The sequence below is a fragment of the Pecten maximus genome, chromosome 12 (assembly GCF_902652985.1).
Source record: "Pecten maximus chromosome 12, xPecMax1.1, whole genome shotgun sequence".
Classification (NCBI taxonomy): Eukaryota; Metazoa; Mollusca; class Bivalvia; order Pectinida; family Pectinidae; genus Pecten; species Pecten maximus.
Window position 1 is genome coordinate 5,262,985 of NC_047026.1, and position 18,604 is coordinate 5,281,588.

General features: G+C 36.9%; 1 protein-coding gene across 1 annotated transcript; it reads left to right on the forward strand.

Moving 5' to 3' along the window:
• Positions 1-12: 12 nt before the first annotated feature.
• On the forward strand, positions 13-17,402 carry LOC117339921 (DNA-directed DNA/RNA polymerase mu-like). The gene is made up of 9 exons (XM_033901633.1): positions 13-235; positions 663-852; positions 1,418-1,519; positions 2,911-3,090; positions 3,723-3,794; positions 4,487-4,607; positions 5,088-5,220; positions 11,669-12,236; positions 14,038-17,402. The coding sequence occupies exons 1-9, from the start codon at positions 96-98 to the stop codon at positions 14,122-14,124; spliced, it is 1,593 nt and encodes a 530-aa protein (XP_033757524.1). The 5' UTR covers positions 13-95; the 3' UTR covers positions 14,125-17,402.
• The last annotated feature ends 1,202 nt before the right edge of the window (positions 17,403-18,604 follow it).

The window sequence follows — 18,604 nt, forward strand, 5'->3', positions numbered from 1 at the left end:
TTTCCGGATTTTGGTTTTAAATTTAGGCTACAACTTTCGTTTTCCTTGTTCAGCAAGAATCAGTGTGGTGTGTTTCCACCAAGAAATTTACAAATATGAGCGACGCTGAAGCAAGTACCAGCGAGAGCAAACCTGTAGTGGTTTATATTGTACCAACAAGAATTCAAAAGAAGCGTTTAAAGGATATCAAATCTGCAGCCAGGCGGAAAAAACTATCGATTGTAGAGTCATTCTGGTAATAGTTTTGTATCAAAAAGCTTGCATGCATAATTTGGTTACATTGTTAACTTACCTACTAGAATTGTACTGGTTCTGAAGACATGTTATATTGTTCTAATGTATGTTATTTATCATATATGTATTGTATTGAATGATACAGGATTGAAATAAAAGGTATTTTCTCTGTTAATTCAAATAAATGATGAAATAAATGCTGTAATGCACAGCTTCATTGAAATCATAAACATGTCACCTGTTTCTCTCAAGGATTGAAAATACCGCTTCTTGTCTTGAATTTAAAATAATTATGTTATCTTTATGGAATTATCTAGAACAATTTACAATTTGTATAACAAGATGATTGGATTTAATGTCAATTTACATGAAAAATGCTAATGCAGTGTACTTGCTTTGAGTCCAAGTTAATATATTTGATTTTTTAGCCCAAAAGTGACCCACATAGTGAGCGAGTTAGACAACAGATTCAAAGTTGCACGCAAACTCAAAATTGTGGATTATTCCATATTGAAAGGAATAGAACTTCTTCGTCTTACATGGTTTACAGCTTGTATCAAAAAAGCTGAAATAATTCCAATAGAGGATGACCATCGGATACCGGAACCCCCTCCAGAGGTAAAATAACACCCTATTTTCATTAGAGATAACAGCGAATTCAAGCAACAGTGATGTTTTGATTATATTAGTGATTATTTAATTCAACTATAATTAGTCATTTTAACTCTTTGTATTTATATCTATAGCTAGATGACTAATATCATGTTTATGCTTTTATATGATCTAATTATATAATTAATCAACAGTCAACTTTAAAATGAAAATTCTCTAGAGATATTCAGTTAACAGCAGACCCAAAAAATGATTGAATGAATTTAATTGTTGGATAAACCTGGTACATCGGTTTAAAAAATAACATTAATAGATAAACATAAACTTTAGATTAATGTAAGCAATTCTGGCTACTAACCACATCCTGACACAATCACTGAAAAAAATGTAATAAGATATTTATAAGACTTTCACAAGTGTGTCAACAATATCTGTGTTGATTAATTATATATAATTATCCATATGTCAAGGAACGATAGAAGAAAACATGCTGTTGGTGGCCATTATTTGTTTGTACCCAGACCTAGACTTGAGTCTGTATTTTGTACATGTTTATTTTTACCTTATACAGGAAGAATGTGCAGCCCCCATTGAGACATTGCAACAGATCGCTACTACAGAATGGGCATGTCAACGTGCCACGCCCCTTAGACACTTCAATGAGATATTCTGTGTAAGTATTCAAAGCTTCAAAACTTACACCAAAATAATAATATTGGACATTAAACATGTGAACGATGAAAATTTTAAAAAATTATATGTGATAAACCTGCTTCAAAATAAACATTCTTGTATCCCCACATAAGAACACAGCGAAGTGTGACTGTTACAGCTGTTTTCCCTAAGTCATGCATATATAGAGGATATCTAACAGTGTTTTCAGTAATACCAAATATATTTCACGAGTGGGGCTCATATTTTGATATTTTTCACGAGTGCGTGCGAGTGGTATTACTGAAGACACTGTTAGATATTCTGTTTATTACATTTTTTATCAACGAAAAATCTACCCCGTATACTAACTAGGCCTACAGCGATCATTTGTAAACAAAAAATGTAGTTCCCCCTGTCCAGGTGCTGAGATATATGTCGGGCTTTCTGATTGGTCAATTATTTTGGTATTTTCTAATCATTAATTTGATTGGTCAAATCAGCAAAAGTGATATTTTTCACTAGTGATAAATATGATATTTTTCACTATTGAAAAAATATCACTTTTATAGAATGAATAATTTTTGATATTTCACTGGTAAAAATGTAATAAATATATGTATGTATGTATGTATGTATGTATGCATATATGATTACAGAATGTCTCCAGTTTAACAGGGACAATATTGTAAAGAGAATATCTTGACGCACACTGGGGGGTACTGGATTTAACTTAACAGTTGCATCTTCTCTTAGAGGCCTACTGTCTACATTACAACAAAAAATATAGTCTATAAAGGTCACCTGTCTATAAAGGTCACATGAATATAAAAGGTCACATGTCTACAAAGGTCACCTGTCTATAAAGGTCACATGTCTACAAAGGTCACCTTTCTACAAAGGTCACATGTCTACAAAGGTCACCTGTCTATAAAGGTCACATGAATATAAAAGGTCACATGTCTACAAAGGTCACATGTCTACAAAGGTCACCTGTCTATAAAGGTCACATGTCTACAAAGGTCACATGTCTACAAAGGTCACCTGTCTATAAAGGTCACATGTCTATAAAAGTTCACCTTTCTACAAAGGTCACCTGTCTATAAAGGTCACATATCTACAAAAGTCACATGTCTACAAATTTAAAGGTCACATGTCTATAAAAGGTCACCTGTTTTCTAATGTAACACAATTGATTGTATATGAATCTCTATAAAGATCACTCAAGTTTATGGAGCAGCAAAAAGTGTCTTGTATAGGCAGGTGGCATTTATATAGATTCATATATACATACCATCATATGTATTTCATTGGAACAAGTAAACATTAAAGACAGGTCTTTATATAGGTGTATTTGCCTACCTACAAAATGTGTGTTCGTAATATTTGCCTTCCTTTTCTTCCCTACAACAGAACGCCCTTGAAGTATTACAAATGAAAGCCGAGTTCATTGACAGTGGCCAGGATCATTTACGTTCCCTGGCTTTCCGCAGAGCCTCGTGTGTATTGAAGTCACTGCCATTCGTGATCACAAACGTCAAACAGGTCAAAGGACAGAAAGATATTGGAGGTCATAGCAGACAGGTCATCAAGGTTAGTAAAAACATTGGGGTCACAACAGACAGGTCATCAAGGTTAGTAAAATCATTGGGGTCATAACAGATGGGTCATCAAGGTTAGTAAAAACATTGAGGTCACAACAGACAGGTCATCAAGGTTAGTAAAACATCGGGTTCATAGCAGATAGGTCATCAAGGTTAGTAGATAATATTGAGGGTCACAACAGACAGGTCATCAAGGTTAGTAAAAACATTGAGGTCACAACAGACAGGTCATCAAGGTTGATAAAAAACATCAGGGTCACAACAGACAGGTCATCAAGGTTAGTAAAACATCGGGATCACAACAGACAGGTCATCAAGGTTAGTAAAAACAATAATTAGTAATTTAATCCTTATTACAACAAGCATTTGTGTTGGACAAACAAATTTTGATGTCATTCCCTAACATGAAATAAATGACATCACTGTTTTGTAATATTGCTTTATATTTGTTTAAAAAGCTCTGTAAAATTTCATTTCTTGGAGGAAAAAAATCTGTTAAGGCAAGAAAACAAATCTTCAGTGGTGTAAATATATCCAGTCACACTTCATCACACAGAAATTATCGTTGTGGTTTAGAATCGAAGATTCTATGACTCTATGACTGGTTGCTTTCTTTTTCAGGAAATTCTTGCAGAGGGATTTGCTACAGAAGTAGAGGAAACACTAAAAGATACATGGTTTCAGAAAGTCAAGGTATAAATACCTTCAGTAAGATTTTCTCTGAATGCACAGGATTGAAAGTGTTATGAAAGTATCAGAATTATCCTTATATAAGATTGAATGGTAGATGTGTTTGTGGAAGGTTTCCGCAACCATTAGCTAAGGACAGCAGTGTATGAAAGTATATATGAAAATTCCTTAGACAGTTAGTCTTCAGAAAATTGAGATCCCATAGCCCAAGTCATTTTTCCATAGACCCATTTTGTAAACATATATTGTTGAAAGTAGCATTACTATGTCACGAAAACGCTTGCATCTTCCAGTTCATACTCGCTCAAATGTTTGAAGCCAATAATGTAAAAAACATCTTGATTGTAAGCTCTGATTCCATATGATGGTTTGTTAGAAAATATAGGAATGTTGTTTAAATGAATCATAATGTATGTCAGGACTCAAACTTTTCATAGCCAACCGGGCCAACACATAGAAATTTTACATAGACTAGGTTTTCTATAGTATCGGGCCATCGAACCACCTTTACTTTTGAACACTGAGGACATTTACTCTATGGTGAGGTTTTTTCCTCTGTGTATCTCTCTATGTGGGGGTCTTGATCTGTACAAAATCAAAAGGAAGGAAGCAGTTTACATCAATTGTTTTAATTCACTACGGAAAACAGTAGAAGCTAACTTTGTAAAATCTTACTGAAATGTATCTGCTTGTAGCTTTTCTCCACAATATTTGGAGTGGGACCAGCCACGGCCAAGATCTGGGTGGAACAGGGTGTGAATACGGTGGCAGAGGCCCTAGTAAAGTGTGAACGTAAGAATTGGATGGTCCAGTGGGGTAAGTATATATATAAGTACCATACTTGTCTAAAGGAGGTACAGTTAAAACTGGACAAAGGAAAACTCTGGTCCACATACAGGTGGTGTTGTGGAACATGCAGATCAAGGTATCTTACCTAATCTTACCTAGTCAGGACGTCACAGGGGGTATATCAGAGAAACCATTGACATCTGCAAGCAGTTCAACCAAATACTAATATCCCAACTAATGCAGACCACTCCAACTGAAATTTCAGCGGGGGGGGGGGGATCTTACAACAAAGATGGTTTGTTTTGTTTAACGTCCTATTAACAGTCAGGGTCATTTTAGGACGTGCCAGGGGGGGGATCTTACAACAAAGATGGTTTGTTTTGTTTAACGTCCTATTAACAGCCAGGGTCATTTAAGGACGTGTCAGGTTTTGGAGGTGGTATTATATTGCCTGTATGAAAGTTTTGTAATTTTTTAGTCATTTTATCTTGCTTGACCATTGTCCAGGATTGGCCTTCCATGATGACTTGATTGACCAGGTACAGATGATTGAAGCAGAGAACTTGACCGCTGTGATCAGAGCAGAGGCTGAGAGGATTCTTCCTGGTGTCATAGTAACACTGACCGGGGGATTTCGCAGGTAAATCTGACAATACCATAACACTGACCGGGGGATTTCACAGGTAAATCTGACAATACCATAACACTGACCGGGGGATTTCACAGGTAAATCTGACAATACCATAACACTGACCGGGGGATTTCACAGGTAAATCTGACAATACCATAACACTGACCGGGGGATTTCACAGGTAAATCTGACAATACCATAACACTGACCGGGGGATTTCACAGGTAAATCTGACAATACCATAACACTGACCGGGGGATTCCGCAGGTAAATCTGACTATACCATAACACTGACCGGGGGATTTCACAGGTAAATCTGACAATACCATAACACTGACCGGGGGATTTCACAGGTAAATCTGACAATAAAAATAACACTGACCGGGGGATTTCACAGGTAAATCTGACAATACCATAACACTGACCGGGGGATTTCACAGGTAAATTTGACAATATCACTGGATGCTGATACATAAACTTTGATTAGGGATCGGCTTATCGCAAAACAACAAAATAACATTTGTTAAAGATGGTCACCACCCATGTAAGAATTAACAGGGAAATATAAAATTTCACATATAAATAAATTATGTGTCCAATGTCCATTCCTTCTTTCATTGACTTTATTGGACAGTCTAGTGTCCAGGTTAATCTGGAAAATACTTTCCTATTAACATATTCGTTTTGGATGAAAATGTGTACATCAGTTGTGGGCAAGACTCCAGTACCCGGACCATGACCTTTATAATTATTTCAACAATCGCTTTCTCAAAGAACGAATGTTTATTTTAGTTTTATAGAACTTTTCAGCACTTATTGAGATAAAAAAAATATTAAGCTCATAGTATATGAAAGCAATACAGGACCTGACATAGTGTACTTGAATGAAAACTTTTATCCATCTGTACCAAGTATGTATGGTATCAAGTAGGATACAGGCAGCCTGGCTTTTCTGTTTCTTGTTTGATGTCATTCGGACAATCTTTTTTCCTCCCAAACATATTTTAGGAAACTGTTTGTGTCTTATTCATTTTCTCCTCTTCTTCTTCTTTTTTTTTCTTTTTTTTTTTTCTTTTTTAGCCCACCATCATCAGATGGTATGGTGGGCTATTCAAATCGCCCTGCGTCCGTGGTCCGTCGTCCGTCCGTCCGTCCGTCCCTCCGTCCGTCCCTCCGTCCCTCCGTCCGTCCGTCCGTAAACAATTCTTGTTATCGCTATTTCTCAGAAAGTACTGAAGGGATCTTTCTCAAACTTCATATGTAGGTTCCCCTTGGTGCCTAGTTATGCATATTGCATTTTGAGACCAATCAGAAAACAACATGGCCGACAGGCAGCCATCTTGGATTTTGACAATTGAAGTTTGTTATCGCTAATTCTCAGAAAGCACTGAAGGGATCTTTCTCAAATTTCATATGTAGGTTCCTCTTGGTGCCTAGTTATGCATATTGCATTTTGAGACCAGTCGGAAAACAACATGGCCGACAGGCAGCCATCTTGGATTTTGACAATTGAAGTTTGTTATCGCTAATTCTCAGAAAGCACTGAAGAGATCTTTCTCAAATTTCATATGTAGGTTCCTCTTGGTGCCTAGTTATGCATATTACATTTTGAGACCAATCGGAAAACAACATGGCCGACAGGCAGCCATCTTGGATTTTGACAATTGAAGTTTGTTATCGCTATTTCTCAGAAAGTACTGAAAGGATCTTTCTCAAATTTCATATGTAGGTTCCCCTTGATGCTTGGTTATGCATATTGCATTTTGAGACTAATCGGAAAACAACATGGTCGACAGGCAGCCATCTTGGATTTTGACAATTGAAGTTTGTTATCGCTATTTCTAAGAAACTTATGAAGGGATCTTCCTGAAATTTCATATGTAGGTTCCCCTTGATGCTTGGTTATGCATATTGCATTTTGAGACTAATCGGAAAACAACATGGTCGACAGGCAGCCATCTTGGATTTTGACAATTGAAGTTTGTTATCGCTATTTCTAAGAAACTAATGAAGGGATCTTCCTGAAATTTCATATGTAGGTTCCCCTAGGTGTCTTGTTATGCATATTGCATTTTGAGACGAATCGGAAAACAACATGGCCAACAGGCAGCCATCTTGGATTTTGACAATTAAAGTTTGTTATCGCTATTTCTAAGAAAGTATTGAAGGGATCTTCCTGAAATTCATATGAAGGTTCCCCTTGGTGCCTAGTTATGCATATTGTATTTTGAGACTAATTGAAAAACAACATGGCCAACAGGCAGCCATCTTGGATTTCGAAAATTGAAACTTGTTATCGCTATTTCTAAGAAACTAATGAAGGGATCTTCCTGAAATTTCATATGTAGGTTCCCCCAGGTGCCTAGTTATGCATATTGCATTTTGAGACCAATCGGAAAACAACATGGCCAACAGGCAGCCATCTTGGATTTTGACAATTGAAGTTTGTTATCGCTATTTCTAAGAAAGTACTGAAGGAATCTTTCTCAAATTCCATATATAGGTTCCCCTTGGTGCCTAATCTTAAATTTTATATATAGGTTTCCCTTGTTTGAAAAGTACTAGAGGCTTCTTCTGAATTTACACAGATTAGTAAGACTTAGAAGAAGAGAAAAGTAGAGAAAAGATCAATCTGACATGGAACCTATAAAGAACATTCAATGGTGGGCGCCAAGATCCCTCTGGTATTTTTATGTCCCAGAATTACTGTTTACTTTTCTTTCCTGGCTACAATTTCAAAACTATTCAACTCAACTCTACAAAACTTTCTGTATATATTAGGTTAGTGCCCTCCTAGCTGTGCCTTTTCCTTTTGACAATACTTCATTTTTTAATATTTTTTCTGTTAATCATTTTTAAATTTTTTTTAGCCCACCATCATCAGATGGTGGGCTATATTCAAGTCATCCTGCATCATGGGTCCATGGTCTGTCCGTCCGTCCATCTGTCCGTATGGAAATCCTTCAGTCCATCAGTCTGTCAGTCCAACAGTCTGTAAAAAATTCTTGTTATTGCTATTTCTCAGAAAGTACTGAAGGGATCTTACTCAGATTTTGTATGTAAGTTCCCCTAGGTCCATAGTTATGCATATTGCATTTTGGGACCAATCAGAAAACAACATGGCCAACAGGCGACTATTTTGGATTTTTACAATTGAAGTTTGTTATCGCTATTTTCAAAAAGTACCAAAGGGATCTTTCTCAAATTTCATATGTAAGTTCCCCTTTGTCCCTAGTTGTGTATATTGCATTTTGGGACCGATCAGAAAACAACATGGCTGATAAGTGGCCATCTTGGGTTTTGACAATTGCTGGTTGCTCCTGCTATATCATGTTATAAGGAGTTATTAAATGTTTTGAAAGAAGAGTGAAAGAAGGGAAAAGAAGAGAAAAGATTAGTCAGTCATTTTTGTATGATATTGATCATTCAATGGTTGGCGCCAAGATCCCTCTGGGGTCATACCAACAGCTGGGTGCAGAAGATAAAGCCACACTTTAGGGATCCTTGTTAATCCTCACTTTCTTATGTTAGAACCTGTCATGTTGTGTATTTCTTGAGACACATGCATGTTGCAGTGTTCTGCTTAGGAGCGATAATGTATGAACTATCTTAATTGTTTTGTACATTTTTAGCCCACCATCATCAGATGGTGGGCTATTCAAATCGCCCTGCGTCCGTGGTCCGTGGTCCGTCCGTCCCTCCGTCCGTCTGTCCCTCCGTCCGTCCCTCCGTCCGTAAACAATTCTTGTTATCGCTATTTCTGAGAAAGTACTGAAGGGATCTTTCTCAAATTTCATATGAAGGTTGCCCTTGGTGCCTAGTTATGCATATTGCATTTTGAGACCAATCTGAAAACAACATGGCCGACAGGCAGCCATCTTGGATTTTGACAATTGAAGTTTGTTATCACTATTTCTGAGAAAGGATTTAAGGGATCTTTCTCAAATTTCATATGAAAGTTGCCCTTGGTGCCTAGTTATGCATATTGCATTTTGAGACCAATCTGAAAACAACATGGCCGACAGGCAGCCATCTTGGATTTTGACAATTGAAGTTTGTTATCACTATTTCTGAGAAAGTATTTAAGGGATCTTTCTCAAATTTCATATGAAAGTTGCCCTTGGTGCCTAGTTATGCATATTGCATTTTGAGACCAATTGGATAACAACATGGCCGACAGGCAGCCATCTTGGATTTTGACAATTGAAGTTTGTTATCGCTATTACTGAGAAAGTGCTGAAGGGATCTTTCTCAAATTTCATATGTAGGCTCCCCTTGGTGCCTAGTTATGCATGTTGCGATTTGAGACCAATCGGATAACAACATGGCCGACAGGCAGCCATCTTTGATTTTGACAATTGAAGTTTGTTATCGCTATTTCCGAGAAAGTACTGAATGGATCTTTCTCACATTTCATATGAAGGTTCCCCTTGGTGCCTAGTTATGCATATTGCATTTTGAGACCGATCTGAAAATAACATGGCCGACAGGCAGCCATCTTGGATTTTGACAATTGAAGTTTGTTATCGCTATTTCTGAGAAAGTACTGAATGGATCTTTCTCAAATTTCATATGTAGGTTCCTCTTGGTGCCTAGTTATGCATATTGCGATTTGAGACCAATCGGAAAACAACATGGCCGACAGGCAGCCATCTTGGATTTTGACAGTTGAAGATTGTTATCGCTATTTCTGATAAAGTACAGAAGGGATCTTTCTCAAATTTCATATGAAGGTTCCCCTTGGTGCCTTGTTATGCATATTGCATTTTGAGACCAATTGGATAACAACATGGCCGACAGGCAGCCATCTTGGATTTTGACAATTGAAGTTTGTTATCGCTATTTCCGAGAAAGTACTGAATGGATCTTTCTCAAATTTCATATGAAGGTTCCCCTTGGTGCCTAGTTATGCATATTGCATTTTGAGACCGATCTGAAAATAACATGGCCGACAGGCAGCCATCTTGGATTTTGACAATTGAAGTTTGTTATCGCTATTTCTCAAAGTACTGAATGGATCTTTCTCAAATTTCATAAGTAGGTTCCCCTTGGTCCCTTGTATTGCATTTTTGGACCAGTCTGTCCTGAAAACAACCTGACAAACAAACAGCCATTATCGTTAAATCTCAAATTTCTTATATAGCTAGGATTCCCTTGTTTGAAAAGTACTGGAGGGATGTCTCAATTTGCACAGATTAGTAAAATGAAGGGAAAAGTAGAGAAAAGATCAATCTGACATGGAACCTATGAAGATCATTCAATGGTGGGCGCCAAGATCCCTCTGGGATCTCTTGTTTATGGTAGATTCTGTTACTGTTTTCTTTAAAGCACATTTCTGTTTTGCCATTTTTGTTTTTATCAGACATCAGCTTTCGAACCTTTGGGGGCCTTATATGGGAGCCTCATTTGCATTATATCGTCCTCTTGACAAGTTTGATCGGTCAGGGATTTTCCTCTATCTTTATATAATAATACATTTTTTGAAACCCAACCTTACGTGAAATTTGTTTTAGACAAAATTAATGCTTATTTTGCTCTTTCTTCAATTTAATCCAAAAATAGTAATTTTGCTGAAGCAGAGACCACCTTCAACATATTTACTAAGCTGAATATACATTGATGGGCTTATTACCAGGCATATACTTACAACGGGATCATCAGGATGTGTTTTATTTTCTCAAATTGATTAACTGCAAATCCTCTATATCTGATAACAATCGAGACATGGCTATTCCAGTAAAACATATATCGTATTGGAAGACTTCAGAAAGTTACAAATTCTATGGATGATGCATATAGGTGTAGGAGAAAATGTGTCGTATCATATGATACTGTAACTATAACTCATTAAATCCATCGGGAATTGCAATAAATGAAATAAATGAAAATCAAAATTTGAAAAAGATCTTTATTTCAGTTCAAAATGTCCTATTTATCCAGAATAAAGTCAGTTATCAATCGTCACTCTAAAAACATAGTTTTCATCGGGAAAAAAAATGTTTTCATACAGAAGAGTCTAGGAACAAAGATTGTTTTCACAACATATTTTTCATTTTATTTCAGTATTAGTTTTTTCCATTGTGGATTAGACATTCAAAAGTCGGGGCTGGGCTTATTCCGGATTATTGGCCTATGCAAATAGGTGTTGGCTTATCCCCAAGCATGGGCTTAAGTTTCACCCAGTAAAATATGAAAAATAGGGAGTGGGCTTATCTCCGTGCAGGGGCTTAAGTTTCAACCAGTAAAATATGAAAAATAGGGGGTGGGCTTATCTCCGAGCGTGGGCTTACACCCAGTAAAATATGGTATTGATGGTTCTTGTTTGATAAACCTTGAGTCTTCCCATTGGGGGAATATTTTACTGGGATAGCCCTTAGATACAGCATAATACCATGCCTAGTAACTTCGGAGACAATCAGAGACATAATAACATAAACTGACCATTGTCTTGTTTCAGAGGTAAGCCCTGTGGCCATGATATCGACCTGCTGTTCAGTCACCCGGAGGAGGGAAAAGAGGTGAGTTTTCTACCGAAGCTACTGACACAGCTGGAACAGAGATCGCTTGTTTTGTGTGGAAAATTGGAGAAGAGTTCCTACGGTGACAGGGTTTTGTCACGGGACTACAATACAAAGGGACATATGGATCACTATGAGAAATGGATTGGACTTATGAAACTTCCCAAGCGATTCTGTCATGAGAAGATTAATCCGAGTGAGTATCGATTTCTGATGTCAAATAACGCCCCGGTCCGCGGTATTGAAACATGTACAGCTGAAGATTACGAACCACACAGCAAGAAACAACGGCTTTGTGAAGGGGACCCTACTCCAATTTCCCTAGCCAACGCACCTCGTACATGGACAGCTCGCAGAGTTGACCTTGTCATTGCCCCCTACAGCATGTATCACTACGCCCTGTTAGGTTGGACGGGGAGTAAACAGTTCAACCGTGACATTCGATTGTATTCACAGAAGACACTCAACCAGAAACTCACCAGCCATGGACTTTGGAACTTTGAACAGGTTTGTGTTGATAATCTTTGCTATTCCTAATAAAGAGCTGAAAAATATGCCGGGTATAATACATATGGGGTTTAATAATGTACAAGCTTTGGATAAGCGCTATAAACAACCATTCTCCTTTAAATGCCCCAAAATGGATGAGAAAGCCATAATAGGGTTAAAGTTGGAAATAAATGATTGGAGAATGTTAAAATGAGCTTTAATGCTAATTTTTGTCTCGTCTGTGACAAAGTAGTAAAGCAAGATTATGGTTTCACTTTTCCGACAGCGACTGTCGCCGACAACATCTAACTTTTTGCAATTAGATCCGTTGCTCAAAAAGTATGAGTCCAATTTTCACCAAACTAGATATATAGTCAGATCACATTATGGACCTATCAACACAGCCTTCATTAACAGAATATCATCCAGAATTCATGGTCCAGTGACTCTAAAAATTAGAAATGCTGGGAATCTGGAATCTAAAGTTTTGTGTTTAGTTCAATTTCTCAAAAAGTACCAATGTTACTTCAACCAAACCTGGAATATAATTCCATTGTAGTATGGACATGTCAACACACCCAACAGATTACATGAGCCTTTTTGAAATTTTTGCTGCAGTTATGGGTTAAAACCTTTGATTTTGAGAAATTGATGTGAATCATTATTAGGGCCCCATATTGGAGATAAAATGCCCTATAGTAATCAGTCTGTCCATCTATCCTTAAATGTTACTCCTGACTAAAACTTTAGTGTTTATTGATCGATTTACCTGAAACTCGGTCTGATGTTCAGTTTACAAAAAATGCACACCCAGGTAAAAAGTCAAAGTCAGGGTCACAGGTTAAAGGCAAATTTTATATCTTTTCACTAATAAACATTTTATGATGACCCTAACTATTACAAAGAAAACGATGCTTGGAATTAATCAATGTGTCAGCTAACTAAATTTCCAGGTTAAAGGTCAAGGTTAGTGGGTTCAAAGGTTAAAGGTCAAGGTCATATTTTCTGATTTTTCACTGATGAGTGTTTTGTTATGGCAAAATGAAGAAAAGGTGGTTAGGATTGAACAAGATGTCAACTAACTCAAGATCAAGGTCATTGCGTCAAATTTCAAGGCCATTGAAGTCCTCAGGTCAATTTTGATCTCTGACAATGGCCCTGGATTAGAGAAAAACAAATGAAGCTTTGCAATTGATGTCTTCTTGATACTCTAATTATAGGGTATGTCCAGAGAGGACAAAGGGTCCTTGCTGACCTGTCAGTATTCTAGTTGCTTCTACAATTGACTTACAAATTATTTTATAGCCAAGTTGGAATGAATTCCATAATAGATTAGATATATCTTCTCACTTATGAGAATGGAAGATTTTAGGGTAAAAATTACATATTTAGGTGAATTCGGGAATAAGTGATTTTTCCAAATTTGATATTTGTTTTGTAATGCATCATTATTTACACATGTTTATAATGAATACAGGTTGTTTGTTTTAAACTTACTATACTGACAAAGTGGAATAGACAAAACATATAATTACTCGTAATTTTTCCTACAGTTTTGTTGTTAAAAGGCTTTTAAGGATATTTATATTGAATTTTGCTCATTTATAAGGGGAGCTAACTCATCTGTCCTTGGCCAATTTTTGAATCTTGAAAGCAGGGACAAAAGAATACATGTCTTTTTCAATACATTCCTCTAGGTTATGATGATGGGAACATTAAAACACATGACTTAGCTCTTAATGAGAGTTACAGAATTCAGATCAAAGATTTATTCTTCTTTTTCTAAAATTTTATTAACATTTCTATGTCATTGTTTCAGAACAAGAAACTTACAGCTTCTAGTGAAGAGGAGATATTCGAGCATTTAAGCCTTCCTTACCTGAAACCGTCTGACCGCAACTGTTGAGTCGTCCACTGCTGTTGTAAATATTCCATGATTGTGAGGATGAAACTGAAATGTAGAACTATTAGAGACATATAGCGTTTTAGGTAGCCACGTATCTTAACATGTGTTTGGTAGCTCTGTGTAAGGAGAACCATGTTTATACCGACAACTCTCTACATTGACATCAGCTATTTGTAAGGAGAACCATGTTTATACCGACAACTCTCTACATTGACATCAGCTATTTGTTAGGAGAACTCTGTGAACACTGACCACCTCTCTACATTGACTTAAGTTCTATGTAATGAGAACCCTGTGTATACTGACCACCTCTCTACATTGACTTAAGTTCTATGTAATAAGAACCCTGTGTACACTGACCACCTCTCTACATTGACTTAAGTTCTATGTAATAAGAACCCTGTGTACACTGACCACCTCTCTACATTGACTTAAGTTCTATGTAATGAGAACCCTGTGTATACTGACCACCTCTCTACATTGACATTAGTTCTATGTAATAAGACCCCTGTGTACACTGACCATCCTCTACATTGACTTAAGTTCTATTTAATAAGAACCCTGTGTATACTGACCACCTTCTACATTGACTTAAGTTCTATGTAATAAGAACCCTGTGTACACTGACCACCTCTCTACATTGACTTAAGTTCTATGTAATAAGAACCCTGTGTACACTGACCACCCTCTACATTGACTTAAGTTCTATGTAATAAGAACCCTGTGTATACTGACCACCTTCTACATTGACTTAAGTTCTATGTAATAAGAACCCTGTGTACACTGACCACCCTCTACATTGACTTAAGTTCTATGTAATAAGAACCCTGTGTATACTGACCACCTTCTACATTGACATTAGTTCTATGTAATAAGAACCCTGTGTACACTGACCACCCTCTACATTGACTTAAGTTCTATTTAATAAGAACCCTGTGTATACTGACCACCTTCTACATTGACTTAAGTTCTATGTAATAAGAACCCTGTGTACACTGACCACCTCTCTACATTGACTTAAGTTCTATGTAATAAGAACCCTGTGTACACTGACCACCCTCTACATTGACTTAAGTTCTATGTAATAAGAACCCTGTGTATACTGACCACCTTCTACATTGACTTAAGTTCTATGTAATAAGAACCCTGTGTATACTGACCACCTTCTACATTGACATTAGTTCTATGTAAGAAGAACCCTGTGTATACTGACCACCCTCTACATTGACATTAGTTCTATGTAAGAAGAACCCTGTGTATACCAACCACCCTCTACATTGACATTAGCTTTATGTAAGGAGAAACCTGTATACACTGACCACCCTCTACATTGACATTAGCTAAGGAGAACCCGTGTATACTGACTATCTCTAATGACCAAAGAGGATGGCTGTTTTCTGACCATTATATCCTGATGTAAAATCAGTTTTGGAATTGGAATCTAGAGTATGCGAAAAAAAGACACATTTGTACATTTCATCTTCAAAAATACCTTAAGTATACAACTGTGTTACATTTTTTTATAATACTTTGGTGGAACAGAGCCTTAAAAATTAATAAAAAGTTCACAAAATTGCTTGAATGTGCAATGAAACCAAATTTGAAGTAAATAAAACAGGTTTTGAATGTATAATTTTTTTCAAAGAAAATACTGTATAATTATGGTATGTGGGTTTAGAAAGAACATATGTATTACACAGATTGTGTTTTATTAATTATCTGTAGTATTCTTTCTACACTTTCAATTTCCACATAATGCCATTTACCAAGAATTCGAATCAGGATACCTGTTATGATTTCTCACGGAATGATTTATATTCAATGAAATATGTTTTTGATAAAATTGACCAATCAGCAGGCAGCGTTTTCATTGCCTCTTCCATGTGACATTTTTTATCTGCCTAAGGTAGCAGTTCAGACATCCATACTTTTCCCAATATTTTATGTTAATGTATAGCCACCTTAGTTGGAGCCGTTGTTACTGTTTATAATAGTGAAAGTTTATGTGTAGTGTTAAGGGTTGTGATAAGTTAGAGAAAGAAAAATAAATTTGTTTTAAGGTTCATTTATAGGAAAAAATTGTGCCATTTTGAAAGATAATATTGATTTTTTCCCTCAAAGCATGACGAATTTTAGTATGATAGAAAAAATAAACAAAATTGTTAAGATATTCACTATGTACAGGCTGGGAAGAGCATACATGTATGTGCTATTTTCCTGCATCATCTATTTGTTAATCTATCCATCCGTCTCTATGGTTTGATGTACGATTTCGTCCATTTCTCATTCAAAAATCCTTTTACTGCAGGTTGCTAATTTTTTGCACGTAGAACACAGTCAAATATTTATGGACAGGGAGTTAGATCATGGATTGAGAAACAAGTTTTCCAAATTTCGGATTTTTAATTCCTCAATTTTATTTTGACTAAATTTTACTTTTGATGAAGGTTTGATAAGTCTGTTTATGATGCTTCGTTTCCAACAAAATTGGAGTACGTGAAGTAGAGCACTTCTCAACATGTCAGTTCAATGGTCCATCCAAATTTTATTAAATTGACACTTAATATGTCTTAAACAAAACATTTTAACTAAGACTTACAACATTTATGGACCTATTTTGACAAACCTGTCCTTGAATCTACATATTTTAATCTTGTTGATGTCTTGAATTTTAAAAGTCAAGAATGATAAATATGTTTTACTGTCAATATTTGTGTATATTTAGGGTTACAAATTAGGGAATCCCCGTCCTTAATATAGAATTGGATAAAGCTTCGCAGAACCTTTTTGAAAGTGTTTTATAGTGAAAATGTCTGTCTTTGTTACGAAAATAAATAATGATATGAATACATACCAGATGTGTTTGGGAGGGTAGGGTCCAATTTCAGTTCTTTGTCCCTTAATCAAAACAAATAATGCATTGTCAAACACAATGTTGCTTGATGTTTAAATTTGATGTTAATATATCTTGCTAATTGATGAAATTTTAGTGATTAAGTTTTTAGCAGAGCTAGGATATAACATACACAGTGTTATGTATAAAATGTATGTATATACATGTATATCAACATTTCTCATAAGCTGAAGAATTTCTCTAGACACAATGCTTAGTTGAGAAAGTAAACCTCTGTCAGCAATGTTAGTAAAAAGAGAATTTTCAACAAACCAAATTGTGTTGAAAATTCTTCTGTAGCTAATATTTTGTCGTCATTAAACATGTTTTAGATATGCTTAAAATTCTCTGTATGTTATAAATAAATAAATAATGAAAAAATCAGCAAACTGTTTTCGTCATTTTGAAAATTCTCCGTGAGCTTAATCTGATTTTCATAGCAAGTTAAACCAACTAGAAAATACTGACATGATTTTTGTCTCGCCTGAGTCATGTATATAGCAGAACCTTGTTATTACTTTTCTGGTGGCAAGAGTAATGTCAACATTTCACTTTAAAGTTTTGCATTTAGATTTGTTGCTGAATAGGTGTATGTCAAATTTTAACCAAACTTGGTATGTGGTTGGATCACAAGAGGCACACAGAGTAAGGATGGGATGACACCATGGTCATTGGGGGCACACAGAGAAGGATGGGATGACACCATGGTTAATGGGGGCACACAGAGGAAAGGATGGGATGACATCATGGTCAATGGGGGCACACAGAGGAAGGATGGGATGACACCATGGTTAATGGGGGCACACTGAGAAAGGATTGAATGACATCATGGTTAATGGGGGCACACAGAGGAAGGATGAAATGACACCATGGTTAATGGGGCACACAGACGAAGGATGGGATAACAGCATGGTTAATGGGGGCACACAGAGAAGAATGGGATGACATCATGGTTAATGGGGGCACACAGAGTAAGGATGGGATGACACCATGATTAATGGGGGCACACAGAGGAAGGATGGGATGACATCATGGTTAATGAGGGCACACAGAGTAAGGATGGGATGACATCATGGTTAATGGGGGCACACAGAGGAAGGATGGGATGACATCATGGTTAATGGGGCACACAGAGGAAGGATGGGATGACACCATGGTTAATGGGGGCACACAGAGGAAGGATGGGATGACAGCATGGTTAATGGGGGCACACAGAGGAAGGATGGGATGACACCATGGTTGATGGGGCACACAGACGAAGGATGGGATAACAGCATGGTTAATGGGGGCACACAGAGAAGGATGGGATGACATCATGGTTAATGGGGGCACACAGAGTAAGGATGGGATGACACCATGATTAATGGGGGCACACAGAGGAAGGATGGGATGACATCATGGTTAATGAGGGCACACAAAGTAAGGATGGGATGACACCATGATTAATGGGGGCACACAGAGTAAGGATGGGATGACATCATGGTTAATGGGGGCACACAGAGGAAGGATGGGATGACATCATGGTTAATGGGGCACACAGAGGAAGGATGGGATGACACCATGGTTAATGGGGGCACACAGAGGAAG

Coding starts and splice junctions, on each gene's coding strand:
- LOC117339921 (XM_033901633.1), top strand. CDS start 96: ATGAGCGACGCTGAAGCAAGTACCAGCGAGAGCAAACCTGTAGTGGTT. Junction 3,795..4,486: donor CATGGTTTCAGAAAGTCAAG/GTATAAATACCT, acceptor ATCTGCTTGTAG/CTTTTCTCCACAATATTTGG. Junction 4,608..5,087: donor GAATTGGATGGTCCAGTGGG/GTAAGTATATAT, acceptor ACCATTGTCCAG/GATTGGCCTTCCATGATGAC.